We start from the raw sequence: 18423 nt of genomic DNA on the forward strand, positions 1-18423 counted from the left end.
TGAGTTTGTCACACCCTTTTGATGCTCCTAAGGCAGCCAGAATTTTCCTGGATCATATCAATTAGTTGCATGGCATATCTCAGAGTATGATTTTAGATAGAGATAAGATTTTTGTCAGCCAATTCTGGATTGAGCTATTCACACTACTGGGAGCAGGTCTGAACCTGAGCACAGCTTATCACCCCCAAAAAGATGGCCAAGCAAAAATGGTAAATCAGGTGCTAGAAATATATCTCAGGTGTATGACTCACCTCGAACCTAGGAGGTGGAACTCATGGCTATCCTTAGCTGAGTGGTGGTATAACACTACCTACCACACTGCTATACATATGAGCCCATTTGAGGCTCTATATGGAGCTAAGCCTCCCCAGCTAGCTCTTGGTCCCTATATGCAGGCTAGAGTGGCAACAGTGGAAGACTACATGAAGGACAGGAAGAAAATGGATGAGCTACTACAGTATAACCTAAAGGTTGCTTAAGAGAGGATGAAGAAGTACGCTGATGAACACAAGAGTGAAAGGGAGTTCCAAGTAGGAGATTGGTTGTACTTGCGATTACAACCCTACAGACAGTCAACTGTGATGCTTAGGAACAATACCAAGCTATTTGCTAAATACTTTGGTCCCTATCTGATAGAAGAGAAGGTTGGGGAAGTGGCCTATAGGCTTAGACTACCTACTGCATCAAAGATACACCCTGTATTTCATGTATCTTTGCTGAAGAAGAAACTGGGAGAAAGGGCAGCTCCTATTCTGCAACTGCTAGACACAGATGAAAGGGGGCAGATTAGAGTGGAGCCAGTGGCATTACTAGGCAGGAGGATGATTAAGAGGAAGAATGCTGCTGTAACTCAATGGCTAATCCAATGGTGAGGAACTGATCCTACAAAATCAACTTGGGAGGACGCTATGAAGATAAGGGAGAAGTTTCCTCAATTCCAATCTTGAGGACAAGATACTTGCGAGGGGGAGGTATTGTAATGAAGTAAGAAGGCTGGACCGGAACTGAAGAAACGAGCTAAGAAGAAGGAACAAAGAAGGCGTGATGTCAGAAGCTGAAAGCGTGAACTTTTGCATAGGAGAGTCATCGATGGTGTGCTATCAAAACCATGCCTTTGCTGGGTTTCATCTGTTCCTAACTGAAGCTGAGGACCACTGCAACTTGCAGCTATAATTGGAGACTTGTTTAATTCCCATTGGTTCAGTTGAAAGTTTGTTAGCGTAGATAGTGATATAAGCAGGCATGTCTGCTGCATTTTAGGTAGCTTTTGTCTTTTTTCCAGATTTGGTTGTAGAGATTTGGGATACCAATCTCATTTTCCCTCCTCTCAAGTTTTTCGGCAATTTCTTTCCCCTTCCTCATTGAATTCGTACTCTCTATTCTTGTAACTTGATATTGAAGTTTTATTAATGAAAGTTGAGTTTCTTCTTTTCTAATCTATAAGTTCACTGTTCCATTGATTATAGCTGAGGTTATTCCATTCTGAGTTTGGTACATTTTTCATATTGATGCAACTCTGGTTTCTGTATCATAACAATAAGTTGCTTTTAAAATTTATCCCGGTAAAGTTTCCCTACAATTAATTTCCAACCTGCATCTGAACTTCATAGATAGATTTCTAATCATCAGGTCTAGCAGTATTTGTTTGCTTCAGTCAAGCTACTCTTTTTTTATTTTGTTTTTCGTTATCGATCTGTTGGGCACTTGCAATCTGCCAAAACCTCCTTGAAGTTAGTGATTGGTTATGTGTTAACCCGTGTTAACCATATATTAGTTGACAAAAGCTTTACAATAAAATGGTAAAAACCCTTGTTACCATATATTAGAATTACCCATGGTTAGAATTAAGTAGAGTGCAGTTGTTATATTTCTATTAAGATTTGGTGTACATCTATTATATGGATTAATCTTATATATACTATCAATGTATACACTATTACCATTAGATATATGACACATGTTTAAAATTTGAATTTGAATTTGAAATTCAAATTTTATTCATGTACCATTCATCTAACTGTGATAATATATATACTGGCAGTGTATATAAGATTTACTCTTATTATATACCATTATCCATTTTTATGAAGTTGGTGTTCGTGCAAAAAATTGACTTATTGATGTGTATACATGAGAATACCAAGTTATACAAGAAATAGAATGGTTACATGCTCGAACGAAATTGAGTTGACAATGTACATGAGTATATCAAATCATGTAAACCAATACAATAATTGCCCAGAAAATTTCAACCATATCTACGTAGAGTCCATAATGAATTGTGTGCAGAACCAAGTTAGCTGTGGGGCGATCACCACTGGACCAACATCCTATTTGTTAAATTTAGCCGTAGGGCACAGTACGTCTTATCCCTTCGTGTGATTGACGAGTTATTACATAGAACGGAGTTTACCCAGTTCATATTTTCAGGTAACGGCTACGGATTCCCTTGTCAACAAAAAAAAAAAAAAAATTAGCTGTGAGCAAGTTGAAATTTTGAAGTGGTCTGACAGTTCTTCTACAAGCAAAATTTACTCGAATTTTTATATATCCCAAAATTGAAGTCACTGTTCACTTTTATATGTGCAGTAAAAGCTGTTTTATTTTAGCTATGCAAGCAAAGATAGTGAGTGTGCACACATTTTCAAAATTCAAACTTTGTGGATGCATTTTTTGTTTGCTGAAAGAAACCTGTTGGGACAAAGTCACCATTCTCATCTTACCCTGCCCCTCTACCATTACTGACTTTCCTTGGACACGCTGCTGAGTCGAAATGCAAGGGGTCCAATGTAAACAAATACAGTTTGCAAAGCTAGCCACATCCAACATGTCCCATTTATCATGTTTAATTATCGATATAATTGAACAATCAGAACAAAATCAGGTGGTTGTATGTAAAAAGTGACAGGTATTTTACATACGTGCAAGCTAAAAAATACCGAATTACACCCGTTCACTGCAAGTATACAGATCAACTAGTAGTTTAGGGTATATATCGGGTCGATCCCACGAGGAAGAGTGAACAATTACCGGTATTACTAAAGCTTCTCTATTATTTAGACTATCAATGAATTATAACAAATTTAACCTACTGAAATTATACAAAATAACAAATAAAAGCTCCTTAGGTTGTGGTATCCCTAACTACTCATGCAAGTGTTATATTTGGATCATTGAATACTACATCTAAGCTAGTTATGGTGTAATTTCCTTATGCATTTGAATCCTACTTCCGTAGTGAATCAATTATACTTATAACTAATCCATACCTATTCTCATGGTTATGAAATTAGCTACAAGTTCATTTCTTCAATGAAATTACATGAAATGAATCACTAAAAACCACATAAGTGCACCTCTACTTTCGTGAGTGTACTCCCTATGTTTAGCACTTCTTGAACTAGTGTTAAATCTCAATTTTCATTGCAGAACAACACCTTAGATAATCACAATTAATGGTACCAGATTAATCATGATTTAAAGAGCCAAGGTGCTAAATAACTTGCTCAAATCATAGCAATCAAATAACCAAAGAATAAACACTCACAATCATAGAAAGTTCAACCAAACCCAAGGTATAAACTTTAGATACACATATTAAACACAAAATCCAGAACTTGTATATTAACTAAACTTGGAATCAAGTACAAAAGATAAAGATTTGGAAGGAATACAACCCTTGTCACATAAGCTTTCTTCCTTGCCTTCTTCATCCTCCATCTTCTTCTTCATCTAGCTAATAACAAGAATGGATGAACTATCCTACTCTATACTAAGCTAAACTAACACTAGGAAGATGAAAGAGCTACATTTCTGCAGACTCAAAGCTTCTCCCGTATGTCTCTCTCTATTTTTCTGCTATGAACTCCTCTCCATTTTGCAATGAATTTGGCTATTTAATGATGAAAGGTGGTCAAGAAATGAAGCTTTACACTTTCTCCTTACAGCTGGTAATGTCTCTCACATGTCTAGTATCACATGTGAGTTGGTGGAGGTGCAATTGAGTTTTATGCGTATAAAGCAGCCTTTTCTGACCAGTGATCCGAGCTGCTACAGTGCCTCGGATCCACTAACCCAGAAACAGCCGAGGGTTCGGATGAATAGTGGATCCGAGTGTGGATCACTTGCTCTGTTTTTGGCCCAACTTCAACCGATCTTTTCTTGATGTTAGAGGCTGAACCAGCTCATGCCTAAAACACGAAAGTTGTAGCCTTTTGATTTATCTTTCCAATGCATCAAGAATCACCTCATTTGGATCTGTGTAGGCTGAGATATGACTGAAATACCCTTGCCTGCTCCATGCCTTGTTCCAGTTTCGACCAATAGCAATTGACTCTGTACTTCGGCTTTTTTGACCTGGAAAACCTTCAAACTGGATTCAGATGTCTTCACCAAAGTTGTAGATCTATCTCTTACCTTCAAATGGGTTCAAGAATCATCCCAATCCGATCATTGTAGCTCAAGTTATAGCCGAAATACGAAAATGTGTCAAAACTGTCAAAATACATAAAATCCAAGTAAAAAGTGATAAAAACCTCATTTAATTGAACAAAAGTATTTTATACCAATTATAGCCAAAATGAATTATTTTCTTCCAATAATATACCCAAAGTGACTAAAAATAATATAAAATATCATACAATTATTACGTAAATTAGTCACTTATCAAACTCCCCCACACTTAAATCATTGCTTGTCTTCAAGCAATTCACACATAATCAAATGCAATGATTCAAGAGGTGAAACAATATATGCACTTTTGTCAAATTTAATTCCTCATGACCTGAAAAATAATCATTATACAATTGTTCAAATTACATTAAATACTCATAATATCAAGTAAAGGAAAGATAATTATACCTTAATTCAACACGTTAAACGTAATCTCTTACCCTAATCTAATTTCACAAATAAGCAAATCACATAGTCGATTTATAGCCTTCCTCCTCCTATAATCATCTTTTTCTCAAAATTTTACATCTAAGAGGGATTTATTCATACTAATTTTACTTAATTAGTGAGAATGCCTTTTTACGCGAAAATCGACACTTTTAGGTGAAGATTCCCGGTTACTCAACATTTCACTTATTCAAGTTGCAATGCATACTCTTAATTCAAGTACCTTTTTACGCGAAAATCGACATTTGTAGATGCCAACCCCCGGTTACTCGGTACAAAAATCATTGAAGTAGAATAATTTTTTCTTTTTTCTTTTTTTTTTCAGAAATAAAGGACAATAAATAGATATTCCCTCTTAGAAAATATATAAGACTAATCAAAGGAGGAGTATAACCTTTTATCAACTATGTCAATCACTTACTTATAAAATTAAGTAAAGAGAAGAAATTTCATTAAACATGTAAAATTATAGGCATAATTTTCCTCACTTTATCCAATATACTTTCTAAAATGCAAAAATCCTAATTGCATAATAACCATTTTCAAGTTAAATGAGGACTAAACTTTCCAAAATACATATAAAGTTTCAACAATTGGAAGAATTAAACACTTAAGGTTGGAATACTTTGGCCCTTTTTGAAATAAAAATGAAAAAATTGAAGAACTTTTGGGCCATAGCGAAATATTGGACAAGATGTTAGAAAAATTTTGACGGAGTTTCCCCATATAAATGGAAGAAAACTCCCTGCCAACAAACCCAATTTCAAGCAAATTATCCACATGGCAAACATTTCAAACCAATTCCAACATTTCTAAGCATTTATATCCACAAAATATCATCACATGGCAAGTAAATGCAAGTTTAATATTTTCCTCCCCCACACTTAAACTTCACATTGTCCTCAATGTGAGAAAGGAAAAATAACGAAAATAAGAGAAAGTAATACTCCCCTAATGAACTTGCGCGATCCGAATCCATGGTAATGTGATGAATTTCCAACTTTACTTGAAAGAATGGAGACTTCAATTAATGCACCTTGAAAAAAAACAAAAATACAATTCTTAAGAATAAAAGCTTGCAACCAACAAGAAGAAAAGTGGAGTTGAAGGAGGAAAAAGAGGGAAGAATGAGGAAAAGTGGTCCGAGGCTTCGTTTTGGAAAGGATCCGAGGTCGTTTTTGAAAGGATCCGAGGTCGGATCATGATAAGTGAGCTCGGATCAAGAAGCTCGAATTTTTTTCTGATTACAGAAGTGGATCCGAGGCCTTGGATCCATATGGATCCGAGCTCGGATCCACTAACCCAGAAACAGCCGAGGGTTCGGATGAATAGTGGATCCGAGTGTGGATCACTTGCTCTGTTTTTGGCCCAACTTCAACCGATCGTTTCTTGATGTTAGAGGCTGAACCAGCTCATGCCTAAAACACGAAAGTTGTAGCCCTTTGATTTATCTTTCCAATGCATCAAGAATCACCTCATTTGGATCTGTGTAGGCTGAGATATGACTGAAATACCCTTGCCTGCTCCATGCCTTGTTCCAGTTTCGACCAATAGCAATTGACTCTGTACTTCGGCTTTTTTGACCTGGAAAACCTTCAAACTGGATTCAGATGTTTTCACCAAAGTTGTAGATCTATCTCTTACCTTCAAATGGGTTCAAGAATCATCCCAATCCGATCATTGTAGCTCAAGTTATAGCCGAAATACGAAAATGTGTCAAAACTGTCAAAATACACAAAATCCAAGTAAAAAGTGATAAAAACCTCATTTAATTGAACAAAAGTATTTTATACCAATTATAGCCAAAATGAATTATTTTCTTCCAATAATATACCCAAAGTGACTAAAAATAATATAAAATATCATACAATTATTACGTAAATTAGTCACTTATCAAAAAGATCAAGCTTGATGACTTTAGGGATAACAGCGGGTCGAATACTCTAAAAAATCTCTCTTATCAAATCTTAATTCGCATATCTAAGTTTATTTACTATACCCTATTAGGTGACCCTATGGATTTTAACTTCCAAAATACTTATGCAAGTATGTATCTAAAGTCTTGTTCACAATCGTTTTAGATTTTTAAAATATAATTATAGAAACTGATTATATAGAGAATCAGTTAAAACTATTTTTTGGGTGATTATAGATTGTAATTTTTTTTTGTCATAAAAAAATCTATAATCACAATGCAAAAGCAGCCGAGAACATCATAAAAACTGATTTATCAAAAATCAAAATTTATAATGTATTAAAATAATCAACTGCGAACAAGCCTATTAATTGAACACATAATAAGTATTTTGACCAAAAGTTCTACTAATTTAGTGTTTTTTGATAAGCCACTACAACTCCAAATAGACCCCAACTTGACAAGTTGACGAATAAAATGTTTGGTCAAGAATCGTTTAATTAGTTAAAAATCAATTTTAACCTAAATTTCATCAAGACAAACTCAAATCGAGCAATGAGGAATGCAATTAATTTTGTGTTATTATGTAGTACGTGCTACAATCAACAATCTTTAAAGTTCTTTTCAAAATACAAAACATTTAAAATGAAAATCGTCCTTGACTTGGTTTTTCTAAATTCATGCCATGGACTGCCATGTTACTCTATAACTTGTGAAGCCTCAGAAGTCTTCTTTAGCCAAATTCACAAATAAAAGACAAAAACATCTTCTCCTTATAACTTTCGACAGCATCTCACGTCCAATGGGCTGGAAATGAGTCCCACTCCTTTTGTTCTCTCCTTTAATATAGTTCAATGATTAAAATGAAGGATTTCTAGCCAACAAGTTGGCTTCTTATTTTCTATGAATTTTCATTAGAAGTTTTATTGCATCGTATATTTGGGAGTAACCACAGTATCGCAAATTATGGTGTAAAGAACTTTAATCACATAAGATTAAGTGATTATAAAAGGAAAGAAAAATTCAATGAAATTTAGTCAACATAAAGTTTTTTTTTACTATTGACAAATAACAAGATGCCATGCTAATAATTTCACTTTTACATTATATATTTGGGAGTAACCATAGCATCCCCAATATTTGATGAGAAAAGCTTTTCATCACATACAGTTTGGTGATTGAAATTATGAATTTTAGTCAACATATTGACTAGTTGACAATTTTTCTTATAACGCAGTATAGTTAGGAGTAGCCACAACATCTTAAGTATATTGGTGTTTGGAGAAATTTGTATTTCTTTTTCACATATTGTTGAGTGATTAAAGAAATTTTAAAAAATGGCATTTATATCAAGTAGCAATTAATTCATTAAAATAGTTATCCGGCCCCACATGGAGGTAATTATTTTGGTGAGATTAATTGACATAAGATGGTAAATTAGACAGTAAATTAAGAGATATTTCTATGCCCGCGGGTACGAATTATTTCTTTAATTTATTGTTTTAGATTACTAGTCTTATGATTAAGGAAAGTAACTTCTACGCATTTTGCAACCTTTGTCCATAGAAAGGTTTGAATTTACTATTTGAATTGACGTAAGGTTGATTCAAAATTAAGGAACAAATTTCATAACATTTTTATGATATAGTTCTTGATTATTAATTTAGTGTTTCATTCCAATGATTTTATGGTTCTTATTGGCTTGATTTTTTTAAATTCATTCTCCTTTATGTTGGGTGCAAGTTTTCAATTAGCACTTTCGTGAGAATGAACAAACCATTCTCATAATATGATTATATTTGCTAATATAGAGGCTGAGTATAAGAATTAGGAGCAATTTAATAGTTTGCTCATTTTGTCTCATATTCATATAAAATAGGGTTCAAACCCTAATTATTTATAGTTAAATCTTGCATGAAAGTCATAAAGAAATTGTTGCAGGTTTTAACTAGCATCATTAGAAGATTTTCTTTTATGACGCTTAAATATTGAAATGTATTTTAGCTCATTTCTTAGAGTTGAGAATTTTGCTATATCATCAATTAATGTTCCATCAAATTGAGATTGAGTTATTCCTGCAGCATTTCATTCTTGATTCTTTCATAAAGAATTTCTTAACCATTCAAACCTTTATAATACACATAAACATATATGGTTAATTACTTGTTTTAACCATGTGTATTACGAAAGGATAAAGAGGTTAAGAAATAAGAGAAACTTAACCTTCATGAAAGAAGAAATGCAAAGAAAGGTAATTTTGTTCTCATTAAGTCAAACAACAATAAAGACCAATGTTGTTTGTAAGAGAATGAAATTTAATACTTTACCTTGAGAGAAAGTAACTCAAAAGAAAATCTCAATTGTTGAGTGTTATAAATTGTGATATATTTGGTGAATTGGCTAAAGTCTATCAATTTACGTTGCCAGTATAACAAGTTTCTGATGATATGAAGAGTGAATAAAAGTTTATAGAAACTAAAAAATGTTCACATAAAGATAAGTGATATATTATTGCTCATTTCAAGAAATTTGTTTTTCTAAAACATTATTTTCTTATTATTTTAGAATTTTTATTTTTAAATTAATTACTATTGAGTATGATTATGAATCTCATTATCCAGTAGTAGATTTTGAAAACAGTGAAGTTATTAATTCTAAAGTTTTTAGTACCATCCTTTGAGTTGAGCAATATACTGCACTCGACCACAAAAATTATATTAGCAGGAAGTATGTTTATCACTGGAGAACTGCTTAAATTTTGGCATAAGAGATTGAGATATATCTCTTTAAGGAAATAAAGAGTTGATAAATCATAAATCTTTAAAGATTTTAGATTTATTGACTATAATATTTCAAGTAGACTGTGACGGGTATTTTACATACGTGCAAGCTAAAAAATACCGAATTACACCCGTTCACTGCAAGTATACAGATCAACTAGTAGTTTAGGGTATATATCGGGTCGATCCTACGAGGAAGAGTGAACAATTACCGGTATTACTAAAGCTTCTCTATTATTTAAACTATCAATGAATTATAACAAATTTAACCTACTGAAATTATACAAAATAACAAATAAAAGCTCCTTAGGTTGTGGTATCCCTAACTACTCATGCAAGTGCTATATTTGGATCATTTAGTACTACATCTAGGCTAGTTATAGTGTAATTTCCTTAAACATGTGAAACCTACTTTCGTAGTGAATCAACTATACTCATAACTAATCCATACCTATTTTCATGGTTATGAAATTAGCTACAAGTTCATTTCTTCAATGAAATTACATGAAATGAATCACTAAAAACCACATAAGTGCACCTCTACTTTCGTGAGTGTACTCCCTATGTTTAGCACTTCTTGAACTAATGTTAAATCTCAATTTTCATTGCAGAAATAACACCTTAGATAATCACAATTAATGGTACCAGATTAATCATGATTTCAAGAGCCAAAGTGCTAAATAACTTGCTCAAATCATAGCAGTCAAATAACCAAATAATAAACACTAACAATTATAGAAAGTTCAACCAAACCCAAGGCTTAAACTTTAGATACACATATTAAACACAAAATCCAGAACTTGCATATTAACTAAATTTGGAATCAAGTACAAAAGATAAAGAGTTGGAAAGGAATGTAACCCATGTCACTTGAGCTCATCACCTTGCCTTCTTCATCTCCATCTTAATCCTAGTCTAGCAATATACAAGAATGGATGAACTACACTAGCTAAACTATCCTACACAAAGGAAATGGAAGAACTACATTTCTGCACTTCAAGCTCTCTCCCGTCTCTCTCCAATCTTGCAATCTTGGCTATTTTATGATGAAAGTTGGTCAAGAAATGAGGCCTCCACCTTCCTTTTACAACTGGAGATGTTTCTCACATGTCTAGCAACGCATGTGAGTTGGTGGAGGTGAAATTGAGTTTTCGCGTAAAAAGCAGACTTCTCTGACCACAATCCGGCCAGAAATCCGGCCTTAAATCCGGCCAAATTCCGGCCGGATTACTACAGTGACCATTTGGTCACTTCTGGTTCAATTTCCAGCTCTGCTCCGATTTTGCATCAACTTCCACTGCACTTTTCTTGATGATACAAGCTGATTTAGCTCTTGACCAAAACATAAAACTTGTAGCCCTTTGAGTTAGCTTTCCAATACATCAAGAATCACCTCATTTGGATCTGTGTAGGCTGAGAAATGACCGAAATACCCTTGCCTGCTCATTGCCCTGTTTCAGCTTCGACCAGTAGAAATGTGCTACTGTAATTCAGCTTTTTGACTTTGAAAACCTTCAAACTGGATTTAGATGTCTTCACCAAAGTTGTAGATCTATCTCTTATCTTCAAATTGGTTCAATAATCATCTCAATCCGATTATTGTAGCTCAAGTTATAGCCGAAATACGAAAATGTGTCAAAACTGTCAAAATACACAAAATCCCACTAAAAAGTGATAAAAACCTCATTTAATCACTTAAAAGCATTTTTCACCAATTATAGCCAAAATGATTCATATTCTTCCAATAATATAACCAAAGTGACTAAAAATAATATAAAATGTCATACAATTATTACGTAAATTAGTCACTTATCAGACTGCATAAGTAAAACAAACTACTCAACCATTATGCATGCCATAAGAGTTTCACTAAAATACTAAAATTTTGTGAATTATTTTCTATCCTTTTTTATTGGTAAGAGATATTTATCTCATTATTAGGTAACCATTCATCAAATACAAAGTTTCTTTCTTATTTGCTAAAGGATCAATATTTCATACCTTTGCAAGTCTTCAAACAAGAAAGGAAATTTGAAATTTGAAAGATAGAAACTAAAATGAAGGCAAAAAAAACGGGGGCTATCCTATTTGTGCTCATCAATTAGGAAACATTGCTAATGAATAAAAGCAATGCTTGATTGGTTACATCGAAATGTTGTACCTTAAAAAAATAATGAGATACTTGTAGATATAGCATATTGGTAATTTTTATATCTTGAGTTGTGACTTGAAATTGAAGTATATATTTAAACAATTTTCTCTAGTGTTGTTTAAATACCACTTTGATTATGGTATGGATGAAAATCAAGTTTAAAATATTATGTTCAGTTTTGTGAGAGTAATCAACCTACAAATAAAGAAGTTGTACAAAGGAAACAAGGCTATCTTAGTCCAAGAAATTTAGATTTTTTTACCCTTCAAGAATTATTAAAATTGGAGATTAAATTTCTTAAGAACATGAAGTGGGAATGTTTTGACTCAAGAATGAAGTTTTGAGAAGGTAAGGATTCATTTTTTACTCCTTTGCATATGAAAAATTGATAGCTTTTCTCAAAATAATTATTTAATTATTTTAGATAAGCAACCAATTGAAAAACTTCTTGTCAAATAAACATATAAAGATAAATCTACTTTGATGCAAAATCACAAATAGGATAGTGGAGGCAAAATGTTCTCTATAGGGAATTGAAGTTCTCTAATTACTACATTGTATACTTATAAGAGTTTAAGGATGAATTGTATAATGTTTTCATAAGGTGCAAATGGAGAAATCTCCATATTCAGGAATAATGTCACAAATTACCACAAAAATCACTACCAAATTTTGAGAGATTTTATTTGGGATAATTATGGCACTAGTAACTCGCTATTAGAGTTACATTAGATAAATATGAAAACAAATGTCCTTAACGTGACTCTTGATAATTAGGTGTACACATGTGTCGCCATAATACATTTGTAGAGAATGAATTTCAATCAAATTGTTGCTCCTCAATAGTATATTAATTTATTCTTCATTTGATATTAGAAGAATTATTCTAATAAATTAATATACACTCAGGTTAGTGGGAGTAATACTATAGATTTTTTCTCAATCATGATATTTGTGAAACCCTTCTATCATTGATATTCACAAAATAGAATATTAAAAATAGTTAATCTATATTAAAACCTTTATACAAGAGTTCGTTAGTAATAAAGAACAAGTATTACTTTTAAGTAATAATAGTGAACAATTACATAATGTTCACATCATGCATTGGAATGAATATAAATTCACCAAGGATGCTATGAAGGCATACCACAGGCATCTACTGTTTGGCCTAAAGTTTGTCGATATTGTATTTTGGCCAATATAGATATTTGATTTGACTATACCCTTTCATTATGTATACATGAAAGAGTAGGAGTCAAAATAGGCAAGTCGACATAAGGTATTCAATAGTTATTTAGAAAGTAAAAGATAATTATTGAGTATACAGTAAGGAGTTATTATTATTGATCAAACAACTAAAGATTGTCGGCTGAATTGTTAATGATCAAATAACTCATTTGGAACTAACTAGTTCATTTAATATTTTGCTATTATTCTCAAACTATTGTTATTGTCTAGACACTCGAGATACTTATGTTTATATGATTTTGTGTACATTGTTGTTCATGTATAAAGTAAGGATCATGTGATCCATAAAGTTGGACCCTAAATAATTTATATGAAATTATTCATAAATTTCTTTTAAAACACTTGATTAGGAAGTATAATACATTATAATACATGGAAGGAAGTGTTTGCCATGAAAGCATAACCTCCATTTTTCATGTATTATTATTTTCTAATTAAACAACTGTTATATAACTGTTGAACTTGGTGAATGGCAAACAAGGTTTATGACCATTTTTAAGTAGTTAGTCATTCATAAGTTATCTAACTATTTCATATGGATCAAGTGGGAGAATGTAAGACTTGCCTCCTTTTGAGACAATTATGACCCATATGGTTGATTTTAAAGTGATTGATATCATAATTAATTGATTGACATTTTGTCAATAATTAATTAGCATCTCCCATTTGTTAATGATTGATGATTGGTGATTGACATTTTATCAATAATTAATTAGTATCTCCCATTTGTTAATGATTGATTGGTATCTTTGTTATTGATATCGCTCATTTGGTGATTGATATTGATTAATTGATTGGTATTTTGTCAATAATTAATTAGTATCTCCCATTTGTTTATGATTGATTGGTATCTTTGTTAATTGATATCAATTAGTAAATCAATCAATTAGTCAGAAAATGTTATTTTTAATTATGAATTTTGGCAAGATTTCCTTGATGGAAGGAAACCCTAGGGATTTTTATATTTGCTAGTAAAGGTCCCTAACCTAACCTATAATAGTCTGTGGTATTCCATCAATTGTACACTTTTGAGTTAGGCATAGATTAGAAAATTCTTATTCTAAATTCTCCTTCTACTTTTTCCTTCTTCTATGTATTTTGTTTTGTTAGAACAGACAAGGAGTCAAAGACATAAGAAGAAATTGACTTGTGCTTGACAACAATGGTTAGAGCTAAGTGTATTTTGATTTCCGCTGCGTAGCACATTCATATGTACATTATTAGTTTAACATTACTTGCTCTAGATAGTAATCAAAGTAAGTTCTTTGTCTCTGAGTATCACTGCTTTAACTTTGATGGATGTCACGATTCATGATTTGCAAGTACATGTCCTTTGAATTGTTAAAGAGTTCCTGAAATAAGTAGAATGAGCTAAAGCCAAATTCAGCACATACTGTCCCACACTTGGTATTTAGCAATGGGGCCTTGTTCTACTGAAAAAAACCAATTTGGCTGTGGTCTGAAATGAAAATATCCTTGGATCAAGTTCATTAACGCCAATAATTAGTCCAGCCAGTAGGTCCATTATAATTCTGGCTGTACAGTTGGTTGTTTTCCCTATTGGTTTCTACTCTACAATGCGATGCGCCTATTGTATTTCACCTATCTAATTCACGAAGGCAAGAGTTATGTGACCAGAAAACCTAAAGAAATGAACTGAAAACTGTTTTACATTCCATTCATTTGACTTTTTACAGGAAGTTAACTTTGAAAATATTAAGCTGCTGAACTGGTGTAAACTTGGTGCGCTCATCTTTTACTGTTGAAAACTGCTGAACTTTTGTTGAATACTTGAAATTTGTTCATGTTCCAGCTTGAGGTAAGGAGAATAACCAAGTAATAGTCAGGCTCTAGTGTTGATTCTCAAGCCCAATCCTTTATCCATCCCCCCTTTCTAAGGATTAAAGTCTACCTTGAAAAAAAAAAAGAAAAAAAAAGGGTTTGTGTGTACACCAATTCAATATATGACAGCAACTCTTAGTGTATATCAAAATTTGAAAGAAACTTAGCTATCGCACGCAACTATATGCAACCCTAACCGAATCCCACAGCATTTTTTTTTTTTTGAGGAACTCATAGTTACTGACTGATCATGAAAAGCACTGGAATCATGCATTCTAAACAATTGTTTATTTTAGGCTTAATTACATTTACCTCCCCTGAGATTTGGCCAAACTACTAAATAAACCTCGAAATTTAACCAAATAACAGTCAAAGCCTTTGAATGAGCAAATGTTTATTAAAATACTCCCTGCCATCTTTCACCATTATAGATGGTGTTAACATCAGCAAAAAACTAGTATCAGGGTTCAAAAATGCCCTTGTACAAAATAAAAACAATAATAATAATAAAACCAAAACATAGTTTAATTCCTTTTATACTTGATAATTCTTCAAAAAGACTAACAAAAAAAGAAATATTTCTTTTATGAGGCAAGAGAAAGGCAAAAGCTTAAAGATAGTATTTTCCACAAAGAAAAAGTAAATACTTAATATTGTCTCCTAAGAAATAAAAAATTTAGAAACAAAATGCTTATAAAGAACCGGAAGTAAACAGAACAGAGCCACCACTTTCGTTCATGTTCTTCCATCATGTTCTTTTTGCTTACCAAATAACTTGTTCCAATCGAACTTTTTGAGCTCCCACTTCCTCCATTTTCTTATTTGTTTGCTCATAGATTCGATACTCAAATCCACCAGTGAGTGCTAGAAATTTAATTGTGCATTTTATTTATGAATGCTACCTCTTAACTTTGGCCAAAATATGGTGTTAATTGCTGGATTCTACCCATATTTGGTGTTTAGTGTTATTTTCAGATATCATATATCATATATGTATATAATAAAGTCGTATTCTCATTCTTATCCTTTTAATTGATCTCTTTCCTACGTGGCTTATCGACATAGCAAGTAGGTGCAACGCGCTCTATGAGTTAACCCCCTAATAACCTACACTATTTTATCCCTCTTTTTTCTCTTAACTTTACAATTCTAGATAATCCTCCCATAATTATTTCTTCCATTCTCTCGCCCTTTTTTTTCCTTAACCCTAATCGTCAAGCCTAAATTTCCAAGGGATTAGTATAAATAATTTTGAATTATGTTTTTAACTCTCTCTCATCTTCAACTCAAAAGTTCGAAATATCAATTCAAATATTAGATTTTCTTTATCAGATTATCGCTATCGAAGATGCTCTACATTTTTACTCATATATATGGTTATCGATCTATTACTCATCACTTTATCAAGCAGTGCAGATGTTTACACTTTTCCACAATGTTTTTGGAAAGTTTTTTTTTTTTTTTACGTCAATGCAAAGACCGGATTTGGAACTTTGTTTTTATTCCCTTCAATGCAAGGACCGCATTTGAACTTTGTTTATGCTCGCTATATGTGGTCTGTAATTTCCTACACCTTCTTCATAGCTAGGTCATTGAATTTGAATTTTCTAAGTCTTCAAAAGTTACAGTTTGGTTTTTATTTCTGGCAAGGTTTTCGTAATTAATTTGTTATTTCAATTTATGAATTCACTCATCAATTCAAGTAGAACACATATTGCTTTTTTCGTTAGTGATTTAAAAGTGGCCTTTTAAACTATGTGTTTTCACACGATTTTTTAATTGCCTTTGACAATTTATTAATTGTCTTCAACAATGTATTAATTTTTTTTATTTTCTAGGTTTCTGGGGTTAAAAAAATTTTGTACAGTTTTCAATGTTTTTTTTAGACTTTGGTAGAAAGTTTCTAAAGAACAAGAAGGTGTCACTGATTACATAAATGGAAAGGCATCAAGTTCATTGTCGTACAGCAGTTCACATCATGCAATATACATCAGGCTATTTAGATTGGGAAAATGACATGTTTCATCCCTCACATTTCACAAAAATATTTTTTTCATCACTCACTTTTAAAATGAAGTAATTTCATCCCTGACATTTAAAAATTAAAGCTATTACATCCCTGAACCTAATTTTCAATCTGAATCAAACCATCCAATAACCCAATAATAAATTTCGGAGATAGAATTGATAGGTCACTCGGTCAATTTCATCATATTCACATGACATTTATCAAACCAAAAAAATAAATATTATAACATAAAGGCCATTATTTGTCTTGGAATAGTAGGCTTTTTCTTTTGGGTAAATCTTTTCTTGCACCGTTAGTATATTCGCTTGCTAGTCTAGATGTGTATCATAAATACAAATTTTAGTGTTTAAATTTAAATTGAAATGATATGGTAGGTACATAAAATCATCAGTGTATACAATGACAATGTAGGAATTCAAGTTGAGTTATATTCAAGTTGAGTTAACCAAGTAATCTACCAATTATACCTCCAAAATTTGTAATTAAGTTGATAGGTGGTTTGATTCAAATTGAAAATTGGGTTCAAGGATGTAATAGCTTTAATTTTTAAATGTCAGGGACGAAATTGCTTCATTTTAAAAGTGAAGGACGAAAAGAATATTTTAATAAAATGTGAGGGATGAAACATGTCAGTTTCCCTTAGATTTTTTATGTTTTTGACTTAATAGCAAAATACATCTTATGTTTTCGTTTTGGTTTCTATTAGCCATGAACAGATTTAGAAGGTTGTTGTGTTCCTATGACTTGATTGATTCTGAATTCTTATTTTTTATTAATATTTCATTTGGCTTATTTTCTTTTCACATTAACCTTTAAACCATTTATATTAAGTACCAAAATTGATGTTTTGGTAATGGGTTGGCCATTCTTTTGTTTACAGAAGATCAGCCAAGATTTCATCTTCCCTATTTTCAAGTTTTTGAATGTCATCATATTGTTGATTTTTTTTTTTTTTTTTGCATTAGATGTTAAATTTACATTATAAGAGTATTTTTGAATAACAATGTATTCAAGAAAGGTTATAATAGATTATACAATAAGTTTGTATTTTATGCAAATATTTTTATGAACTACACTAAATAATTTATTTTTTTTAGACAATTCCCATTCAACGAATGGGTATAAAACTAGTATATATAATAAAGTCGTATTCTCATTCTTATCACTTTATACTTTCTCTTTCCTACGTGACTTAACGACATGACAAGTAGTTTCAACTCGCTCTATAAAATAACCTACGCTCTTCCATCTCAATTTTCACCTTTTTTTTAAAAATAACCTATACTCTATACGGAGCTTATCTCTCTCTTTTCATAAACATGAAATCAATTATCAATATCAATCTAAATTTAATTTCAAATATAAAACCGTCCTTATCATCCATGTATGACTTATAAAACCGTTATTATAACCGTCCTAAGCATTCTATCCTAGATTTGCAGCAGATTATCATTCTATCATAATCATATATTTGCGGCCGCTTGCTCCTCTTTTGGTTTGTGAACTTCTAGGTATAACAAGGTATGACCCGTATAATTTCTTTAACATGCACGCC

The 18423-nt window shown here is 32.2% G+C and overlaps 1 protein-coding gene across 1 annotated transcript; it reads left to right on the forward strand.

Annotated features, from left to right (window-relative positions):
* The first annotated feature begins 485 nt into the window (after positions 1-485).
* Positions 486-872, forward strand: LOC140035593 (uncharacterized). The gene has a single exon (XM_072076885.1). The coding sequence runs from the start codon at positions 486-488 to the stop codon at positions 870-872; it is 387 nt and encodes a 128-aa protein (XP_071932986.1).
* Positions 873-18423: the final 17551 nt, after the last annotated feature.

Source organism: Coffea arabica, chromosome 2c (genome assembly GCF_036785885.1).
Source record: "Coffea arabica cultivar ET-39 chromosome 2c, Coffea Arabica ET-39 HiFi, whole genome shotgun sequence".
Lineage (NCBI taxonomy): Eukaryota > Viridiplantae > Streptophyta > Magnoliopsida > Gentianales > Rubiaceae > Coffea > Coffea arabica.

Excerpts from the sequence above, each read along its gene's own strand:
- LOC140035593 (XM_072076885.1), top strand. The coding sequence starts at position 486 with ATGAAGAAGTACGCTGATGAACACAAGAGTGAAAGGGAGTTCCAAGTA.